General features: G+C 35.4%; 1 protein-coding gene across 1 annotated transcript in view; it reads left to right on the forward strand.

Moving 5' to 3' along the window:
- Positions 1–23,304, forward strand: part of NCAM2 (neural cell adhesion molecule 2) — a 274,443-nt gene that overhangs the window by 223,002 nt on the left and 28,137 nt on the right. Inside the window, exons 13-15 of the mRNA XM_059873029.1 lie at positions 3,594–3,713; positions 5,914–6,035; positions 13,213–13,393. Of these exons, the coding sequence (XP_059729012.1) occupies positions 3,594–3,713; positions 5,914–6,035; positions 13,213–13,393 (423 nt within the window). The remainder of the gene's footprint in view (positions 1–3,593; positions 3,714–5,913; positions 6,036–13,212; positions 13,394–23,304) is intronic.

Consider the following 23,304-nt stretch of genomic DNA (forward strand, 5'->3'; position numbering starts at 1 on the left):
GCATATCTTGTCAAAAATATTAATAACTTTTTATTAAAGCCTTAATATAGCATACTAAACCAAAACCAATATACCTGGTAACTTCTTGTGTCATATTGTCCTCCAAGTCTACCTTGAGACTTAAAGCCTCACTTATAAATGGATAACACTAAGCTCTGAGCTGTTGTGCACCATGTTAATTTATTAATTAACTAACTTAAATTAGATAATTTATTTAATTTGGAGAGCTCACAAGTGACTGCTCGGCTTTTCCCTCTTTGGAGTATTCCTTCCAAATCTACTCCTCAATCTAACTAGCCACTATGTGAATTATCCCAGCAAAATCAATCCACAAAATTGAATTATCCAGGTAAAGCTCACAGATACTGTGATTAGAAAGACAATATCTACTGATAAAAAGCTAGAAGAAACTGGAAAATATCCAATGATACTCTGAAAGAAAGGGATTTCACTTTCAGTATATCTGGAACTTGATATCCATCAATAAATATGCCAATGGCATAATGTAAACATATGGTATGCAGTGGACTGGTTCTTTTCACATTTATGCACTGAATGTGAAAGAAATAAAAATATCCTTTGTGCCCAAGGCTATTTTCCTGTGAGAAAATTTTATTTGTGTATGGAAAGATGAATAAGCTGATTTTATACTTAAATAACAGATACACACATGGTTAGGAAAAAAAAACAAAAAAAAAAAGGCTTATGAAGTATTTTCAGTATTTTCTTCCAATCTCAACTCCTAGTGAGCAGTGAAATTTTCATTTCTCTTAGATTACCTTTAATCCCATACTTTTTTTACACTCTGTGTGACAACTTCTTAATCTTAATTACTCCAAGTATTCTTTTACAACTGGAGTATGTTTTCTAATCCAGAATGTTTTTTTGTTTTCAGAAGGTCATAGTTATTATTGCTTCCTACATATATAATATATACACCTGAAACCATCACTGATATTAAGTGGGTCCAGTTTTTGAGGACATATTACGCTAACAGTTATGTCTGGATTAATTCCACGAATGGAATTCCAAAAGTCATTGTGTCTAGAAACATAGTGCTGTGCAGGGGATTCTAAAGTATACACTGATTCTTTAAATACTGCATAAATAAGAATTTTTTTTCATTTCTATGGGTCCCAGGGGTGTTTATAAAATCAGGTCCTTAGGTTTCATGTAGCTAACACATTTGCATTTTTTTAAATGTAGGCTCGTAGTAGTGCTTTTATGTTGTTTAAATTTTAAAAACATTTACAGTAGCACTAATATTTGGTATGCCCTAAGGTTCCTTTTCAGTGAAATTATTCATCCTTGGAAAGTAATCATGGCTGAAAGGCAAGTCAAATACTGCTACTGCTTAGTTAAGTTTTAAATTTCATCTTAACAGAACTCAGTGATATAGCTCCTAATTCTGTTCTTATTCTCAGGATGATACATGATTTTTTCATGACATCATTATACTTTAGAGTTCAGTATTTTTAAATCTCAAAAAATGATAAAGCTAAAACATGCTGGAAGACATACAGTTCGCTCTATTTACAAGAAAACAGTTACGTTTCAATGGCAAATTCATGCAAAATGCCCATAATAGAGTGTGAAATGTAGAAGTTACTGTTTTTCCAAATTCATTAAATCCCTTTAGCTTCACATTTAATGGGAACTCTGTCGGACTGCTGTAGAAACTAAAGAAATAGAAATTCTAATAAATCTGCACTGAAAAGAATAACAAAGAGTATGGACAGAAATAATTATGCTTTCATTGGATATATAACTTGAAGGCCTAAAGCAACTAAAAAAAATGCTTCTTTATAATGAAAAAAATTAGGCTCCCTAGGGACTGTGAAAGATACTACTGGCTCTTTTTAGGATACTACATTTCTACAACCACTTGCCAGGTACAGAGGAAGAATGACCTCCCTGCTCCTGCTGGCCACACTGTTCCTGACACAGGCCAGGAGCCATTGGCCTTCTTGGCCACCAGGGCACACTGCTGGCTCATGTCCATGTCAGCCAGTACCTCCAGGTCCCTTTCTGCCTGGGCACTGTCCAGCCACACTGTCCCCAGCCTATAGTGCTGCAGGGGGTTATTGTGGCCAAAATGCAGGACTCAGCACCTGGACTTATTAAACTTCATCCCGTTGGACTCTGCCCATCCATCCAACCATTCCAGGTCTCTCTGCAGAGCCCTCCTACCTTCCAACAGATCAACACACGTTCTCAGCTTAATGTCTGACACAAATTTACTAATGAAAGACTCAATACCCTCATCCATGTCATCAATAAAAATATTAAAAACAGAACTGGCCCCAGCTCTGACCCCTGAGGGACACCACTGGTGACTGGCCCCAGCTGGGTGCAGCACTGCTCACCACCACTCTGGCCTTGGCCATCCAGCCAGTTCCTAACCCAGCACAGAGTGCCCTGTCCAAGCCCTGGGCTGCCAGCTTTTCCAGGAGTGTGCTGTGGGAGACAGTGTCAAAGGCCTTGCTGAAATCCAGGTACACAACATCCACAGCCTTTCCCATATCCACCAGATGGGTCACCTGGTCATAAAAGGAGTTCACCACATGTTGTTCCCACTGCTGCTCAGGGAGTGGAGTCCTGCCCCTTCTCCAGCACAAGGTCCCTCCCATAGGAGACAGTTCTCCATCAACTGTACCAGACTGAGTCCATCCCATGGACAACAGCTCTCCATTAATTTCTGCAGCGTGGGTCACTCTTGTCCAAGATAAATTCCTCAAGGACAGGCTGCTTCAATGTGGTTCCCCCAAAGGGTCACAAATCCTACCAGGAAACCTGCTCCAGCATGGGCTCCTGGAATGGGTGCTCAGGTCCCTGCCAGGAGCCTGTTCCAGCACAGGCTTCCCACAGGGTCAAAGCCCTCTTCAGCATCCATTACCTCTTCCATGGGCTGCCGGTGGAACTCTGCATCCTCGTGGTCTACTCCCATGGGCTGTAGGAGCACAGCTCCATCTCCATGGGCTGCAAGGGAATCTCAGTTTTGGAGCAACTCCTGCCCCTCCTTCTGCACTGACCTGGGTGTCTGCAGGGCTGTTCCTCTCACATCCTCCTCCTGCTCTTCTCTAGCCACAAGTACCTCTGCACAATCACTTTTTTCCTTCCTAAACACGTTATCACAGAAGGCTGCTGTCACTGATGGGCTCAGGCCTGGCCAGCAGTGGGTCCAGCCTGGAGCCAGCTGGGATTGGCTCTGTCCGACATGGGAGAAGCTTCCAGAACCTTCTCAGAGAAGCCCCCCCTGCAGCAGCCCCGCTACCAAAACCCAATACACTGTGCCCACAATCTGAACATAAGATATTGCTCCCCATCAAGGTCCTGAATTGTTGCCCAACACTGACTTCACTGTTCCTTCAGAAGCATGACTTGCTCAGTCACATCAATGATTTTACACAGATGAATAAAGGGACTATTAGTGCTCAACAAAAAAGCTGATGTACTGTGATAAAACCAATGTACTGTCAGAACATGAGGCTCAATATTTACAAATGTGGAAAGCAAATTATGACTTTGTCTTACTTTTCTTTTTATAAATTTATTTCTTCATCAAATTTTATTCCTATTTTTTTTTCCTTTAGCTATGGTTGTTCTGAGCAATTTGGAACCAAATACGACCTATGAAATCAAAGTAGCTGCCGTAAATGGAAAAGGGCAAGGAGAGTATAGCAAAATTGAGATCTTTCAGACCTTACCTGTCCGTGAGTAAAACTTGTGCTGTTAAATGAAAATGTTTATTATTAAAAGTGTTAGAATATCTCTAGATTTGAATTATTATCCACTGTAGATAATGTTTCAGGTTTATAATCCACTCCCCAGTGTATTATATCAGTTTTTACATTGTTTCTCAGAAATCCTGTTTTGTTATTCCATCCTTGCAAGAAGTATGAGTGTACTTAAATTGGAGAATTCATCCCATTATCTTACATTTCTGAGATTCAGAAAAGCCTTTATTTGATATAATGGAGCACAAACCATGAGATACTAGAATAAGAAATTTTTCTCATTATTAACACTCAGGGTATTATTCACATCTAAGAGAAATGAATTGGCCATTTCTGGAGACATTTCTTCACCAAACTATGGTGCTATTGTTCTGCAATTATCAATCCTCAAACAGAAATCTGAAGCTATGGAAGAAACAATGAGAATAAATTATTTTTAACTATGACTACAAGCAAATGAGAAATTCCATGAAACCAGTTTTGTATTTGTACTAAATATAGGCCAAAGATTAAGACTAAAATATTAAGGGCAAATAAAAAATATTTTTCTCAAATTATCTTTAAATAGAAACAACAGTAAATAAATTAAATACATAGAGAGAAGAAAAGCAAAGGAACTACCAGATGGCAGTGTACAATAATCAAACAGATATGCTGAAATGCATCAGCAGCTACTGCCAGACCAGTCTGTCAGAAATCTGTTGCAACAGAACTGTTTCCTGAATAGGGCATTGCTCAGTGTAGCTAATACTGGCTCTAAGGGAATCAGCAATAAAAGTAATGTAACTACAAAGAATATATTTATGTGATACTATATTATATTACATTATATTTATTATGATATTATATGATATTATTATTATTATACTATATTATATTATATTATTTATATTATACTATAATATTTATATTATATTATATTATATTATATTATATTATATTATATTATATTATATTATATTATATTATATTATATTATATTATACTATATTATTATAATATTGTATTATTATAATATTATATATTATATTGCATTATATATTTCTTCTGTCCCAAAACAATAACTTGGCAGCTTTCAAATTTCTTTTTCATTGAAGCATCTATATATTTTAAATATATTCCAGGACAGATAAAATAATTTCCTATTACTCCTATCAGTATACTTGATGGAAGAATGACAGAAACTGAAAGACATTATACATGTATATCTGATAACATTACACATGTTATCTGATAGATAGCTAGATATGTTTTGTGCTGTGATCTAAGTTTCTCCTTACTTTAATAAGTGCTAAACACAATGCAATTATTTTTTAAGGAGCAGTATCTCTCTGGGTAAATGCATGTTTACAGATATTTTGAAGATAAGACACATCAGTATATGTTCATTTAGCATCTATTTTTAAAAAATGTAATAGGCATTGCATATAGAAAAGATAATCTGTGATTTTTTGACTAGGAAAGGGTCTGAAAGTGGTCATTAATCTTTGATTGCATTTTTAAGATTACCTTTATCTTCTTATTATAACTAAGACACTTGGTTTTAGATTTAAAAATATTATTCTTTACATTTAATTTTGATATTGACTTCCATAAGAAGCTGTTATTCTTAGATAACTTTTACTCTAATTTGACTTGGTACATTTATTGGAGAATAAGTTTACTTTAAATTGAAAAACTGTATTACAATTTAGAAATCTCACATAAGATTAAAGGTTATGCTTAAGTTATGGATGCTTACATGTAAGAGAGTGTCTTCTGAACTTCAGTGTGAGTAGCAGATTACCAGCCTTGCTGAATTGATGACTAAATGATTTTGGAAGGAAGTTCCATTTAAAAGTGTTGGAAGTCAGAAGGTCTCAAAGAAATGAATATTTCTTTCATACTTCACATAATTTTATTTTCTTGTATGAAGAAACTACATTAGAACATATTTAAAGCACAGTATTTAATATTCCTGTAAAGGCTGTTTTGTAGTGCCTGGAATGGTCATATTGATTTTAAGATTTTGATTAATATTATTATGGAAAAGTTCCTAGCTGTAATTTAAGTTATCTCATGCTTATTATTATTATTATTATTATTATTAATAATAATAATAATAATAATAATAATAATAATAATAATAATAATATTACTACTACTATTATTATGCACTGTTTGTTCCTTTATTTAGGGGAGCCAAGCCCCCCTTCAATTCATGGACAACCAGAGAGTGGCAAGAGTTTTAAACTTAGCATAACTAAACAAGATGATGGAGGTGCCCCCATACTGGAATATATTGTCAAATACAGAAGTGTAAGTATTTCAGTTAATCAAAATAAGTGAATTATGCTTGTTAATATCTGCTTTTAATGCAGAGAAGATTGTTGATATTATTTTAAATTTACCAAAGTGGTTTGCGTTCCAGAAAATAATTAAAAAAAAAAAAAAGATAGAGTATGTTTTCTTTTGGAACTAAGTTGCAACTGCCAGCATATAAAATAAAAATTGAAAAAAATCCAAAAAAGCACTCAGCTATTCCTAAAGGTATACTGAAAATTCATGTTATCAAGAAAATTATATTCTTTATTGGTTATATAGTAAAAGTGGGACATTCATGTTCAGCTTTTAAAAACACAGTAAATTAGTAAACATTAAAAATACACACTTAAAGGTTGTTTAAACAGCAAATTTTTCATCTATTATAAATGCATCTGTATTGATGGAAAGCTATTTTGGAGTGCTCCATATTAATTCTAAATGACATTAATTGCTGATCATGTTTCATATCTTTTATCTGCTTGAATTCCAAGTTTCCGCTTACAGAAGCCATTGGCACATTTTTGGGAATTTCATGAGTTTCAGGGCACATATCTGTTCTTTGACAGCCATTGGGCAGAGATTTTTTGCATTCTGCCTTCTAGAACACTCTGTTTTGGTGTTCTCTCATCAAAACTGGCAAGTTTAGAAAACAGGATTTCTGCAGTAGATATTTCAAAAAATTGTGTGGGTAGTGCTTTCATTGAGTAAACCCATTTTACTGGAGTGTTGCAGCAGAATTTAATGTCCATGATGAACCTAGAAAATTGGGAATGTAACATTGGATATCTAGGCATGTTAAATGGAAGGTAGTGGGGACTGTATTTCTTCACAGAAAGAAACAATTTTTGAGAAAGTGACTGTAGAACCTGTTAGAATGTTACCAAAAGGAAAAGTCAGTTCCTTAACTTGTAATAGGTTTTTGTCACATTTACTCATGTTTACTATAATTTTTTTTGTTAGAACTATAATGGTTATAGTCTAGGGATTATCTGAATGCTAAACCTGGTATGTAAAACTATTCTCCTATGCTAAATATAACCATAGAAGATTAGTAGCTCCAAATTAATTGAGAAATATTTGGTAGCACTCTTAGGAGTATTCTGGGGGAATGACCAGAAGTTATTCTGCTATCACTGATCCCTAAATCTTAACTGACCTTCTCAAATGACTTTCCATCCAGTGAATACAGTTGACATAAAAGAAAAGTAATAGCAAAGAAGACGAGGGTAGTAAAATATGCAATACAAGATAAAAAGGGAGTTTTGCAGGATTGAACTTCCTAGTTAGATTACAGTGCCTTTAAGTATTTAAAGTATTTACCACTGAGTACAAAATAAACAGTTTGTATATAATGCATTCATGCAGCATATGGAATTTAATCTGTTTTTATGATAAAAATAAGATAAATTCTTTTGGTTCTATGCCAAAAAAAACTTTGGAAATCTAATTTTGATCTTGTGTTTTTACTAAGGTACAATATAATAGTATAAAAGATTACTTTTTCTGTGTGGTATTGGAAGATAAATGTGCAGTTTAAGCAGTAACTGGAAACTTAAAAGGTTGAAGAAAGCTTTTCCTTGGACCTCGAACTCCTTGAACTTCCAATTGAAAAAGCAATTTGACTAAATTAAAGGCCTTTCTACAACAAAAGAAGCAGAATACTTTTTGTATGTGTTTTAATCAGCAAGAATGAATGCTATTTAAAGTTCATAATTATCTGTTGACTGCTTTTCTTCCATCTTCCCCGTTGGTCATGTTTAATTAGCTTTCCTATAACTCTTGCCAGCTTCATTATTAGCACCTGGACCAATGTATTTGCTTGCATGTTTGAAGAGCACATTTGATAACAACCAATACATCAATGGCTTTTTCTTCAAAAAGTTAATTCAGCCATGTGTAAATTTTATACAGTTTTTTTTTTTATACTAGAGGAAGAACAGCCTTTAATATATTAAAGCAATATTACAGCCTGGTTGAGGGCAAACAGAAAGTTTTTTTCTGGAAATCATGTATTTCATTCTGTTGAATATTCCTTTCCTAGCATCAGTTTCTTCATATTATGGGCAGGGGTTACTGACTGCAATCAGACTACAGCAGCTTGACATTTCCTTCTGTATTCCAGAGTATTAGGTACTGTGCAATTTTTATGATTAGCAGCCTCATTTCTTTTTCCATGCTATTGCACTGAGAAAGTTGAGACAGCCTGACAAAGCTTCTCTGATGGAGTCTGAGGCTGGTGGCACACATTGACTTCAAAGTTTCCTTAGAAAAGAACAGGAAGGGAGAGAGTAAAACAAAGGAAAATTGTTCCTCAGTAACCAGCTGGAAAGAGCAGCAATGGGAATTCTCCAGGGAGGTGTCCTGTCTGGTGCCAGAGATGAGAGCCAACCACACTTCTCAGAGGAACTCTTGAATATTTTTTCATGGGGGCCAACTCAAACCACCCTTTCGTTCTTCTGCTTATGGTGCTTCCAAAGTTGGTTGGGACCCACAGGATGATGTGAAGCTTTATCCATATTATTTTCCTTCATATGTAAACTATGGAAATGTGCACTTGGTGAGTGGCTGTTTTCTCATGGGGCATTTACCAAGTACCACAGTAATACATTAAAATCAAGAGGGGAGTGTTGAGACAAGGAGGCCCAGGAGGAAGGAGCAGTTGGAATACAGGGGAGAGGCTGTCACAGCAGCCAGGACAGACAGACAAGAGAAAGGCAGACTTCAAAGCAGCCTTTGGAAAGTGTTGACACTGCTTAAGCTTACTTCATAATGCTTAAAAAGAAAGTTCTGAATAGGTGTCTTAACATTTCTATACTGCAGGTCACAGAATGCCAAAAGTAAGCTAAAAAAAAAAGAAAAAAAGTGTGGTCAGGGGAAGAGTCTTGGTTTTGTTTTTCCCTGGTAGGGAAAATGTCAGTGAACATTTGGAATTAGAACAGAATAATAAAACTAATTCTCTTTTATGGTTATGAACCTTTTGATAGAAACAAGAAAAATTTACTAAAGTACTGGTTTTTACAGGCTTAAAACTTGTACACCTCTTTGTGACCTGTGAAGGGTTACCATTAATGCTCTGAATTTTGGCAGATAAGTCTTTGATAGTTTATGAGCTTTGCTCTGAAGTGCATTCTTTTTTGACTGTGTTGATGTGGGACATGTTAATTTTGTTCCTTAATGGTGGGTTCTACAAAAAATTTTATGGATATAGAATATTTTAAAAGAGATAATTTTCTATTTACTCCCACTCTGAGATACCTACCAAGGAACAGGTAAATGCTTTTGCATATCTAGGTTCCAGTCTGCCTGATGGATCCTTCTGGGTATTTTAACACCATGTACATTACCAGCTGTTTTGTACTTGGTTCAGTATTTGTCCCTGAACTTTATTACCCACATTACCAGACCTAGAAATCCCCAACCTGATGTAATTAATTCTTGAGAAGACACTGATTAAATAATTAGTTTTTCTTCTGTGAGGATTTCTTGATATTTTTTCCTGCCAGCTTTCAAGACGGTGTGGTATCTTCTGTCCCTTTTTTTCATCACAGGGACCACCATAATAAGTCTGTTTCTGCTGAGCTTTCAGCTCAACATTTTAGAGAGGATGGAGAATAAGGGAAGAATTGAAAGGGGTTAATCACTTTTTATGAGATCCCAAAGGATGTGATTTAGGATACAATGTAGAATGACCATCAAAGAGAGAGATGGTATTTTCCAGACTAGTAAACTGTTGCCTAAACAATTAATTGGCTCTACTTCCACTGTTGTCAGGTGTGCCCTCTGTTTTGAGAAGCAGTCAAGCCATGGTGGACTGGAGTTTTACTCCTTTGTTTAGTTTTTGGTTGTTTTTGTGGATTTGTTTGTTTCAGTGGAGGTAGGTTCATTTTTGTTTTTGTCAGGGTATTTAGGTGGTTAGGTTACAGCTGTCTCAAAAACCCAGCTCTTAGACTCTTCTTAAATAAATTTGGTTGATGCTTATACTATGAAAAAAAATGGAGCCAAAACTACATAAAGCCAATATATACACATTTAAGAAATAATGATGGGAGGATTTTGTAGTTAATTTTGTTTTGTGTCAATATAAGGCTGAAGAGTAATGGAAGTGGGCAGAGAAATCCCCAGAACTGTCAGTCACTAGCAAGGTTATCAGTGGCCTTTTGTAAAGGAGTATTTCTGTATAACATGAAACAGAATAAGATGTAAATAAAGGAACAGTTTAATCCCTGAGGTTGCAGATCCCATCACAGTTTCTGTAAATGTAGATTTGTTGCTTGATATTAATGATTTTTAAAGACTTTTACATTAATTCACCCCCCAAATTAGACTACAGTTTGTCATTTAGAAGTTTCATTCCTTTGTTGTAGAACACTGTGCATATGTAGGGCTTTCTATAAATTTTAAGTATTAATAACAGAACAAACTAATAAGGTTCAAAGTGATCTCTTATGGTTGTCTCTTCTGCTCCTTAAGCTATAATTGAAAGGGTCCTATATTAAACAAGGTGATTTTGTGGGAAGATTTACCTGGCAGAGCAATGATTTATGTTCTCATCCCTCTTTTTCCATTTCTGCACTTGTAGTAAATCAAACATGGACACATTACTGAGCTCTGCTTAGGGGATAATACTTGAAAATGCAATATAGCTGAAATAAAAGCTATAATGAAGGACATAGAAGTTATTTTCTTTTTTTGTTTGTTTGTGGTTTTTTGGGGGGCGTTTGTTTCGTTTGGTTTGTTGTTTTTTTTTTTTTTGTTTTGGGTGGGTTTTTGTTGTTTGTTTGTTTGTTTGTTTGTTTGTTTTATTTTCCATCTTTAAGAAGCCTCTGGAAGATTTCATCTCTGTCTTTAGAACACACCTTGTTCTCCATACACTTTATTCCTCTTCCTCCTAGCTTGTGTTTGTCACTCTTCAACAAAGTTTTCTGTCTTCACCTCAGGTCTTGGACTTTGTTTCATTTATCACAATTCACCCATTTGGTTTCAGTTTCAACTAAATTATGGCATCTCTGGCATGGCATATGCAGGCATCTTGTGACACTACAGCTCATTCACTATTTTTCAGCTGACCAAATGGAACACCTGCCTTTTCACTTGTCCTTCTGTCTGCAGAAGTGCAGCTTCATTTCATTCATCACATGGATTTTTGTACTATTTTTTCAAAATATAATCATATCTCTGTTTTCAATACTGTTTTTTTTTCTGCAGCAGCTGTATTAGCCTGAATCTTTCATTTCCAGCTTTAGTACATTTTTTTGTCTTTCTATCTTTCTGAAACCCTTTGGAATTCCCTGGTATATCCAAATAGCATCTGTGCACAATACTGATAATATGTAGGGAACTTCTGATTCATGTTGGTATTCTTTGAAATCTAGCTGCATTTTTTCTAACTCCTCCCATACCTCACCAATTTCAACAGCCATTAAAGTACAATGCTTCATAACACTGCTATTCCTAATATCACTAAGGAGTATTTCCATATGCATATTTCAATCAGTACTAGCTCCTTCTATTTCAGCAGTGCTATGCAAAAATATATTTTATAAAAGGAGTTTAGTATAGTGACAGTGTGAGCGGGTTCACTCAGGTGATTGCAATAGAAAGTATCCATCAGGATATGGGAAAATATCTTTTACAGGAAATACTGCTTTCACTGTGTGATGAACAAACTGCTTTTACTCCAGTGTATGTAGTTTTTTTCATTATTTGTAACTGACCTACCATTGTGATGTTTTTCATTAGTCTACCACTGCACCAAGTAGGAATTTTTACCTGGATGAAAAGATTCCTGAAAACAGGTTTTGTTGGATTTTAATAATTCTCAGAACTATCATGTGACAACACCAATGCTAATGCAGACAAAGCAAGAAGATTTATGAAAAGGTGAAGTCAGTATGGAAAAATCGTCAGTCTCAGAGCTGATAACAAATAAATTATTTCAGCAGTACACACAAGGGAATTTAGTGTGTCCTTTATTTTCTGAAGTCTGGGGACAAATAAAAAGAAGTCATAGAGAACATGATTGGTCCCTGAACTCTCTAAATTAGTTGCTATTTTCTCTGAAACCTGTATCAGTGAAGAGCAAGATGCTTCAGCAAAGAGCCTAAATATAAGCTGCTGAGTAGTGTGCAGCTAAGTAGTTATACTTGCAGGTATTATAAGTTTGTTTGGCTTTAAACTTTCCCATATGGCTTATACCCACTGATTGGGTCTATGCTGCTGTAGGGGTTGGATGGCCAGGATCTGTCTCTCAAGAGATATTTGAGCCATGCTATTGTAGCTCAGTGTCTTGTAAGGGTAGGACTGGATGGATTCTTGCTGGCTGTTATTGGCTGTCCTTTGAAAAAGATAACTTTTTTCTTTGACAATATGTATTGTTTTATCCTTCTACCTAATAATAATTGTTTTTTAATTTCTATTTGTATAAAAGAAATTAAATGTATTGTGCACTCAAAGTAGCAATTGCAAAGGTAAGAACTCCAGATTTATGAAATGCCAGAATTAAGTTCTCATTTGTTCTATATGTATAGATGTCTTAATTACCCAAAGTAGGAGAAATTACAAGAATCCATTTTTGTCTAGAACACCATCCTAAAGATTTGCATGTATCCTCTTGCAGGTGTAGACATGGCACTTCATATTTTCTCAAGGATGTTTATATTTTTGCATACAACCTGGTTTGCAAAATGTTTCCATATTGCTACAATTAGTGTATATTTTGTTAATTATCTAATGTGTGATATAAACACAGCTGGACTTATGAACAATTCAAGAATGGGTTTAATGGCAAGTTTGTTTGAATTAATATTGATCCAAATGTAATTGAAATGTCTGTATAAAAGAAACTTCTTGCAAAATTTATTTTTAGCATTTCATTATATAGTGATTAGCCTGCTGTTTAATAAAATAAAACCCAGTATTTGAGCAAAGAATAAATTGAAGCAAAAAAGTTTAAAAGGATTGACCACAAAATTCTCTAAATCCACATTGTGGAAACATAATAAGGAGTACGCAAAATTACAAAAAGCCTAAGTACTCAGAACTCCAAAATCAGATTAGTGTTCATGACCTCTGTAAAGGCACCTCCATATCTTTGTGCATCATGTGCATACAGGCTTTAGACGAATAATACAAGAGCTTGGGAGAATTGAAACAAATATTTTCATCTTTACAGAAAGATAAGGAAGACCAGTGGCTAGAGAAAAAAGTACAGGGTAGTAGAGACCACATCATCTTAGAGCATCTTCAATGGACCATGGGTTACGAAGTACAAATTACAGCTGCCAACAGACTGGGTTATTCTGAACCAACATTGTATGAATTCAGCATGCCACCAAAGCCCAACATTATTACAGGTAAGTTAATTTAATTGTTTTTTCTCTCTATGAATTATTTCCCACTCAGAGTACACTGTGTATAGTTGACCATAACATATCTGAAGTCTTGGACTGGAAAAACGTGAGACCCCAGATTTTAATATCAGCAAAAAAATTGATTCAGGGCCCTTAAATGGGACCCTGTCTCCCACTTTCTCTTTGTAATAAAGTAATTTTTAAGTACATAAGAAACATTGATTCTTCAACCCTGTTGATAGCACTCAACAAGAAATACTATATTTAAGATAGACCTGCTTTTCAAGTTGCCTTGTACTGCCTGTTGTCTGGTTAAGCCAGTTATTTTCAAGAATTCTTTATTTAATTCCCATCTCTACATGTGCTTTGGGCTACGCATGTAATAAAGGCCTTTATTTTAGTGTCTGATGAGGTTAAGACTTAAAATAGTCTTGTTTAGATACTGTCTGGATGATTCACCCTAACATAGTGACCAAACAGTCTTCTATGAGGCTTATTTACAACATTTGAAATCTATAGGAACTTTGTTCATATTTTAAAGTCTGGAAAGAGGAAAGTTTGAAATGCCATTTAAAAAAAACTGCGTATCAGTTAAGAGTGAGTGTATGAGTTTTAGTGCTTCCCAATGTATAGGTTTTTTCTGATGCAAAAATGAAAAATTTTTTAGTTAATAATAAACCTAAAAAAAGGTATTTTCTGGAGTATTATGGGTAATTTTAATTTTTATAAAGAAAATGCTATGAAGAAAAGATTTTAAACTTTTAATTAAAATTATGAGCTACACCTTTAATAATTATTTCCAAATTAGATCAGTATCATCATTACCACTTGAAAAATCAAGTTCTAAATCCTCTAACATAGTATTTTCTGGCTGCCATTTTTCAAATTGTTAGTGTATTAGAATCAACAAAGAACTTGCCAAATAAATACAGTGGCAAATATATTAAAATGTAAACCACATTAATACCTCTATTTCAATCTGAATACCTGACTAGCATTGATACAGTGCCAATGAGCTGGAATGAGTCATGAAAATTTTGAAATAACTGGCTATTTTTTTTCTTGTTTATTGCAAGTTTCCTTCCAATATATTTTCAGGAAATTTATCTCACAATCTCTGCAACATGTTTGAATATTCCTTAGAAGTTTTTTCAATATTGGAAGCATCCTTACCTTTTATTTATTGTAAAGAAAACATATTTGTAATTCATTCACAGACTCAGATCCAGTTCTAGTACAAATATTTGTTTATGCACTTGAATTGAAGTAAAGTTGATTTGCATCTTGATTGAAATTCAGGGTCTCAATAGGTTCTGTGTACTTGTTTTTAAACAGCCAGGGCCTTGTGATTGCTATCATACTGAAATAAAATTTCCCGTGATTGAAAAAGAAAAGGGGAAAAAAATGCAGGGAAACTCATTGTCCTGAGGAAATAATAATATCTGTCAAGTAGAAAAATAAGTAAAAACTTACTGAGGGAAGGGATAAGCCACTTTGCAATTTTGCATATATGAAACAAAAATATTACTTTTTCTGCAATGTATTTGAACTTAAACCTTTCATAATTATGTAAACTATTCCCTACCATTGCCATAGCTGCTGTAGCAGAGAAACTTAATTCTCCTCAGTAAATGATAACATAGGTGGTCTCTAGACATTCAAGTAAAAAGTAGTTTAGTTAATTTAATTTCAGAAGAAAGATAGAACACACATTTCTCTCTAAAAAGAGTTTTATAGGTGCTTAGGGGCTTTTATGCTTTCAGTGCTCTCCCATAACCTCTAAGTAGTTGTAAGAACTCTGTTACACTATTTAACTTCAAGTCTTCTTTGTATGAATCATTACTGCAATTATGATTGTGGAACTAATTAGTTTCCTTGACAACTGTTTTTTCAAAGCCTGAAAAGGAGTGTGAAATTCCCATCACAAGAACATTCTGTAGGCAATTTTTTAAAGTATGTCAAAAGGCATTTAGAATCAGTGGAACATTAGTCTTCATGAGTCAGCATGATTATCTTGTTTTGAAATGACATAATATTATAACTAAAATATAACCTTATATACATGTATACATAATGCTGCAAAAATATGAGTGTAATCTGTTAAAACATAATAGATTTTATGTATAAAATGCTTAAGTTTGAGCAGAAATATTCTTTCTGATGTCAGTTAACACTGATGGTGCACTATTTGTTGGAGGCTTTGGTATTAACAGCAAGGTGTCTACAGATAAATTTTAAACAAGTCATAGGCAACAAGAATTAAACTGGATAGACTTTTGGATAAAATCTTCATCATTTCTCCTGTGCTCTCTCAGTAACAGAGGTTTCCTTTCATATTATTAATGTAATTAATAGAAAAGCCTCTAATACTCCTGAAGGTGTTCATCTGTATTTGCCCAAATTTGTGGCACTTCAGCTGAACTGAGTGTTTATCTAGTCCTAAATTTAAAGACAAATAAATCTGCAGACCCTATGTATGCAATCTCATTAATACTACTTATCCCAAGTGTATCTTGTTGGTTAACTACATATAACATAAAGAGGTGTATGCAAACTGATGCAATAAATAAGGGAGATTGAGGCAAGACTGAAGGGAGATGGGAGCAAGGACATGTTGGTTGTCCTTCAGGGGGTGTTTTGTAGGGAAATAGGAGTAGTCACAAGAACTAAAACCCTGCTTCTAAATTCTGCAGAAGGAGTTTGTTTGTGCTTTCAAAAGCCACTGGATATCAGGCAGAAATAGTAATCCCTGAGGACAGGAACTGGAAGCCAAAACTCTACTTATGTGAATATACAACTCCTGTGGGCACTGAATCCACAGCTTCTGCTTCCTAGTGAAGTGTGCAAGTACCAGCTCCTGGCTGCAAGTCAAATCCCATGATAGCACAAAATGATCATCTTCCAGTAATAGTCTTAGGTCTGGGAAGGAGCTTGAGGCTCAAATTGCTCCCTGTCATCAGGGAGGTGCATAAATGAGACAGACATTCCTTTAAATTTTCATATGGTTGCCCTCAGCAGCCTCCCAGTGTAGATCTAGTTATTTCATAATGTGTGTTTCTAGATCTGTAACACACTATCCATTCACTGAGCACTCACATTTGTGATTAGTTCCTTACAATTTGCAATCCTTTTCATGAAAGTGTCCTGGTTTTCTAAACAGTTCATCAATGGAAATGCCCAGGAAAAAACCTTCTTAAAACATGTATATATATATATATATATATATATATATATATATATATACACACATACACCCCCCCCCCCCCCCCCCACCATTTTCTTTCCTACTTTTCTGAGTTATTTTTTATGGTCACAATTCTATACCTGAATTTCACATTTCACTTAGGCATATGGACATGTATTTTAGACTCATGCTTGGAGAAAGATTGACACAGTCTTAAATGTAGTATTTTATGTGTTCCAAAATCTCACTAGGGATGTCAGTTAGCAACACTTGCAGGCAGGTACCACTCTAACCTCAGTGTGTTTGCCTCTGAGTGAAGTATTTATCACACTTTTAGTGCTGATTTGTAGTGTTTCATAAAATTTTCTTCTGGCTTATCTATACTGTTAAGCTTCTAGTTCTGTGGGACTCTCAAAGGAGCAGTGTGCTTTAGCTCTTCATCCACATTAGGAGAGCATCACTAACCTCTGCAGCAATAAAAGCCCCTGGGAGCAGCTCAAGTCCATTAGCTCCCAGAGCTGTCTCTGCAGCCCATTTGTTCGGGCCCTTTCACTCTTTCTCTACAGTGAGAGGACAGAGATCCTGTCTTTGTACCCCACAGCTGGTACAAAAGTGTCCAAATCATCCTGAACCATTACAGCTGCAACCTAAAAACACATGTACAGGTTGATACTAAATCTCAAAAGAAAATGGAATGGAAGGTGCAAAAAAAGATCCTTTCTGCAAGTGTTAAATATATTTTAAGAATTACCAGCAGATTTATGAAAGTGCCATTTTCCAAAGGCTCTTATCCAGTCAGTGCGGTTACTTTGAAAGGGCAGTAGATATATTAAAAATGGTTGCAAGTTGTGTTTTATCACAGGTTTTTTTTGTTCTTCCTCACTAAAAGTTAATGACTTGGTGCAATAGTGGGAAAATGAAAAAAAAAATTGGGGATAAGAAGATCTATTAGATCTTAGATCTATTTTTCTTACTTTGTGATATTGGTTGTTTGAGGTTTTTTGTTTGTTTGATTTTTTTTTTCCCAATACTGCATGTACTCTGAGTGTAAATTTTTAATTGTCTGAAAATGTTTTAATCCCTTGAACATCTCATTTATTTTTTTCTGAGCATGTGTGTCACCACACTTTAAATCATATGCTGGGAGGCAAAAGAGGGACAGTAATACATAGTATTTTCTCTCATCACCACCAATGGCAAAGATGATAATCACCATGTCAAACATGATTTTTATCAGTAGTTTTTACAAAAATACAATGGGATCTGCAGTGGTCTTAACATGAATGAAAAATAAAAGCAGATCTTATCATTGCTTCAAGTATGTGTGCATATATTTGGGTTTGCATTTGTGTATATACATTTTATGATGTATTACTAGAGCTTTTGAGCTATATGGACAGAATAGAAGCTAGGATAAGGTTTTTCAGCCAGAAACTCAAAATTACTAATTACAGGGAAACAGAAACAAGTTTCCCTGATTCTCACAGTTTTCTTTCAGGGCAAGTATTATCCTTAATTTATTCTCTCAGTCAAGCAATCAGGTGACCTTTTGAGGATAGAAATAAATGCTACATGATCCCATCTCTGTAGCTGGGGTAGGTTTTTGTTTCTGTCATTCCAAGAGCATATTCCCTTGCTGCACCCCATCTCTCAGAGCCCTTCAACCCATGGGCTATGTGGGTGCCCTGGCACAGTTTCCCTAGCTCTGAAGGGCATTGCCCCCTTCTCTGAAGGGTTGACTCATCCCTGACCATGCATCCACTAAGAGAAGCCAAAAAGCCACCTTGCTCACTCAAGTTCTGTTCTCCACCACAAAACTATGTAACATTTGTTGACTGACCATTCCTATGGGTAAACTTCCAAAATGAACAGCTCTTGTTTCCTTTGAAACACTTTTTCTAGATTTTAAATCATTTCATATCTGTTTAAAATCGGATTTTATGTGATTACGACCAAGCCTCAAGGTCAGGGTATCCCATGAGAGCAGGCTTGCATGGCCAAGGCCCCTGCTGTCACTGCCATTAACCTTTCTTGCCTCGAGGGCACATTGCTGCATCTGGTTAAACTTGGTGTCCAGTAGGACCCCCAGGGCCTTTTCTGCAAAGCTGCTTTCCAGCTGGGTGGCCCTTAGCTGTGACCTGGGGACCGGGATTGTTTCTTCCCGGGGCAGAGGTTTGCACTTCCTCTTGCTGAACTTCCCAAAGTTCCTGCCAGCCCATTTCTCTGGCCTGCAGAGGTCCCTCTGTGTGTCAACACAAATGCCTGGTTCCTCAGCCACTCTGTGCGTCATCAGAAAAGTTGCTGAGTGTACCCAGTGCCCCATAACTCAAATCATTAATGATGTTGAACAGGATTGAAACCCATATTGACCCCCAATTTGGTTCCTGGTACCTATTCTCAGTTCTAGGAAATGTTTCATCATAAAAGGTTAAATTAGAGGAATTATGGGGACTTTTAGTCTTCTTTTGTATTCTCTTTCCATAGAAAAAGCTATAAAGGCTGCCAGTAGGTACTTGAGCCAGGATCAAATGTCATTACTTGTGGCTTATAAATTGCCTGTTTAAATCTCCATAAAAAGACTGTAGAATCTTTCAGGATTGGCCTGATTTTAAGCCTGTGGTTTGTGACTACACTGCCTTGCCATGTGTGTGTGTACATGCACAAACATCCATCAGTTTGTGGCTTCTGAAAACTTTTTGATATAGCTGACAATTTCACTAAATTTCTCAGAGAATGGGGACTTCAAAATTTAAAAAATCCTGTAATATCCGTGTAAAATGTTATCTGAAAATAGAAATAAAATTCTTTGAAATACAGTAGGCAAAATATTGTATTAAACCCTCACACGCTTCTAACAAGTGGAATGATTTGGAAAAGACTAGTTGAAGTTTTCTGACCCTTGATCTTTAATCCAGCCTGGACAGCCACCTTAAATTTAAACCACAATAGAAAAAGGAAAAACACAGAAAAAGTTTGAAAGATTTTCACAGGTAAAATTTCCATTCCACAGATCTGAAAGTTTAAGTTGATAATTAGTGTCTCTTTTGTACGATTTTGTGCATTAGGATTTCTCAGTCTGTCTCTACAGATCTGCCGAGTTAGGGTTTTAGCTAAATCTGAAATGAAGAACAAAATGCAGGAGTCAAAAAGGAAAGCCTGATCTGATCATATTCCCAAGGCAAGGAAGAGCTGCAGCATTATCCTTGTGAAGTTACCTGACTCACTTTCTCATAGGCTGAAGGATATTGTAATTCCAAAATAAGAATATGAAAATGAAGGCTTTTGTCTGATTTTTGTTCAGATCCTAATCCTGAGCTAAAAGTGTAAATTAAATTCTTCAGCCAATATTGCTGTGATGGAAGAATAATTTTGTTATTTTCTGAAAAGAATAGAGAGATGAAATGGATCTTTGAGGTCTCCTGCTTTGAGAAAAGAATTTGGTAGGGCTCACAGCAATCAGATTTATTAGTATCTAAAACTTTAGAAAGATAACTGCCTCTGGTTTTGTTTTGCAAACCAGTAGTGAATTTGCTGAATAAGAGCCATTTCTCATCAAATCCTGGAGATGATCGTTGTTGAAAGTGATAGGGCATGTTCTTGCTCTAGGCTAAAACCAGCTGTTTGCTCCATTCCCTGCAAAGACTAAAGTTATTACATGAAAAGGGATAGAAATCCCTCACTAAAACTGATAGAACTTATTTGATAAGAATCAGAGAGAGAGACAAAAAGGCTTGCACCATCAAAAATGTTAACAGAAAAAAAACAATTTAATAAAATCTAATTCTTATGGTACCGCTATCACAGACATTAACAACCACTGAATAGCAGTGGAGCAGCAATCAGAGAGCTATTCTGTATTCTCAGAATTTCTTCTTCAAAAGGAATTTATTTTTTTTTTCTTTTATCATATGAATTTTAGTTTGCTTATCTTTTTGAATGCTATGAAGGAAAAATAAATTCACTCTAGATGTTGAATGTTGAAGTGCAAGGCCACACTTTACATTTATGGTATTCTAATCCTTATTATTTGTTGTAGGTAATTGCTAGAATTAGGATGCTTTCTAATTAAAATATCCCTGGGTGCCAATTAAAAGATTAAATGCTTAGGTATATTCTCTAAAAATATTATAAAGTTGAATTATTGAGGTAAATGTGGAATTTTAATGTGCTTAATGTTTGTGGGTTTTTTGTTTTTTGTTTTTTTTTCTATGAGTATATGGACCAAACTATTTAAGTCTTAAGAAAAATAGTTGGCTGTGAATTTTGAATGGCTTGAACACACTGTGTATCACTGGAAACATCACAGTAGAGATATGGGTGAGGATGGAATAATGCCCATAATTGTTCTTAGTTTATTTATATTGCTGCCTTTTCTACTTGCTAGTAATCTACATAAGACAGTTATCATGCATGCAAGAACAGGGGCATTTCTGTGAGAAGAAGATAATGCATTGGTTAAATATTGTGCATACAAGGCTATATTTAGCTTTATAGTTTGCTTTCATTTGCTTGATATTTCTTCCATTTCCAATTTCTTAAATCAGTTTTAAAGTAAAGATTTAACCAAGGTTATTGCTTATACTGCATAAGGTTTTATACATTTTCCTTTCTTTTGAAGTCTTTTTTGAAATATTAGTTTAACACTGGTATTAATCACTGCCAATATAATTATTGTGTCACTGTAGCTGGAAAAAAAATCTAGTAAATGCACTATATAGTGCATAAATTTTACTGTATTATTTACCAAAAAATGAACCTTTAATATAAATATTTTTAGAAAAAATATATTCAAACTTTGTAATTGCTACCAGACATACTGTGGGGATGTGAATGTCTAAGCTCCTTTGTTCCCACTCTAGTGTCAAAGTCAATATCTAATTACTGAGCTGCCTGTGTTAATTGCATGGGTCATTCATATTTTAATTGGACCTGTGTCCATATTATTGAAGCCAGTTTTCATGGTGGCCCATTGTGATCTCCTACAATAATTCAGGAACAAGATAAAGCCATTAGCACGGAGAAACAGATAAACAAGTTTGTCTCTTCTTGTGTATGACTGGAACTTTCTTTTTGTGTAATTATTGACACAGTTCTAGTTTCTCCTTTCAGCCTACAAGCTGGTGTTTCTCCTTGCTTTCAATAGTCCTTGCTTTAAATAGTCAGCAGTCACTATTTCTGATAGCTTCAGGACAGTGTTACATGGCAGCTTTGTGAGTTCCAAGTACCTCCAACATAAAAGTCAAAATTGTATTCAGGTTGGGCTTGGCTGAATGGTCTCAGGGGGAAGCAAGAAACATGCTTCAGGTTAAGCACTTAAATGAATTGTTTTAAAATTAGACCAAACAGTCTGCTGCTTTGACTGCTGAGGAGGACCACATTGCTGCTATGGAAGTATACCTTTTCCACAGTTTTATTACTAGACTATATAGATTTGGCTGGGTTACTTCAATGGTTGCCATTTCATCTATGCTTTATCATAATTTGATGTTTCTGTTAATGTCTTTCAAGTGACTATCTTTGGCACAATTGAAATTTTTTTTTCTCTTTTCTTTCCCACTGTCACTTTTTTCCTTTTTGATACTTTCTTTTTCATGTCGCCTCAACTTTTCCACTTTTTCTTCCTAATATTCACTTCTTTTTTACACTCTTGATTTTCTATAACTATTCTTATCCACACAGACAGATGCTGTGAAGCTACTAGACGTGAAAATGGAGGCCAGTCCCTGCAGCTGAATGCTGCTGCTTTCTCTCTCATTGTAGTCATAAGTTTCTGGTGCATGTTTTTATACTGTTGATGATAAGAGAAGCAATATGTGTTCTTCCTCTCCTAATTTTTTTTTTGCTGGAAAATAAACACAAACCTTATAAAATTTGTACTTTTCTACAGCTCTTCCAAAATTTCCATTCCTAGTCAAGATCTTGAATACTGTAATTACTTCAGTCTGTGCATGCAAAATTTTTCATGGGGCTTTTTGGAAGCCTGGTGAGCTCTGTGACAAATTCAAAAGATGATGCTTGACCCTCCAATCAGACAGAGCATGGAGAATCTGACTTACTGAATTTGGCCAATATGAATTGGTTCTATTTTCTCAACTAGATTTTGATTATAAAAAATTAATGCAGAGACCTTACCATTGTCTGTCACATGGCTTTCCAGGTACACCACCAATTCATCTTCCAGGAGAGTGTTTCCATTTTGTACTAATCCTTGGCAAAGAGTTGTCCTTTCACTGGTTCCTGACACAAGGTGCTTAAAACTTTGTGCTTAAAAAAAACAGTGTAAGTCCAGGCTGGATGGAGCTCTGAGAAACCTGGTCTAGTGGAAGGTGTCCCTGTCCACAGCAGAGGGTTGGATGATCCTTAAGGCCCCTCAAAACCAGGCCGTTCCATGGTCCTGTGAATACAGACATGTTTTGTACTTTCTAATAGATTTTAACAAGCATGTCTTCCCTAACCAAATATTTATGAATTGGTTTAGTTCATAGTGTTTCAGTTCAAATACTTTTTCTGTGCCTCTCCACTGACATGCCTCAGCACATAAAATAGGTCCCTGCCCACTAAAGTCACTTCTTGTGACTGCAAAGGTGCCACATTTCATTTCATGGCATCTGTAGGACTTGGGAGCTCCAGGGGTTCAATTTTGACCTGTAGTAAAAATGGAAAAAGCATTTTTTCCTGTTTTATATATTAAAAGCATGGCTTATGAGCTCTGCAGCAGTGTATGCAAAAC

This window comes from Haemorhous mexicanus, chromosome 2, assembly GCF_027477595.1.
Source record: "Haemorhous mexicanus isolate bHaeMex1 chromosome 2, bHaeMex1.pri, whole genome shotgun sequence".
NCBI lineage: Eukaryota > Metazoa > Chordata > Aves > Passeriformes > Fringillidae > Haemorhous > Haemorhous mexicanus.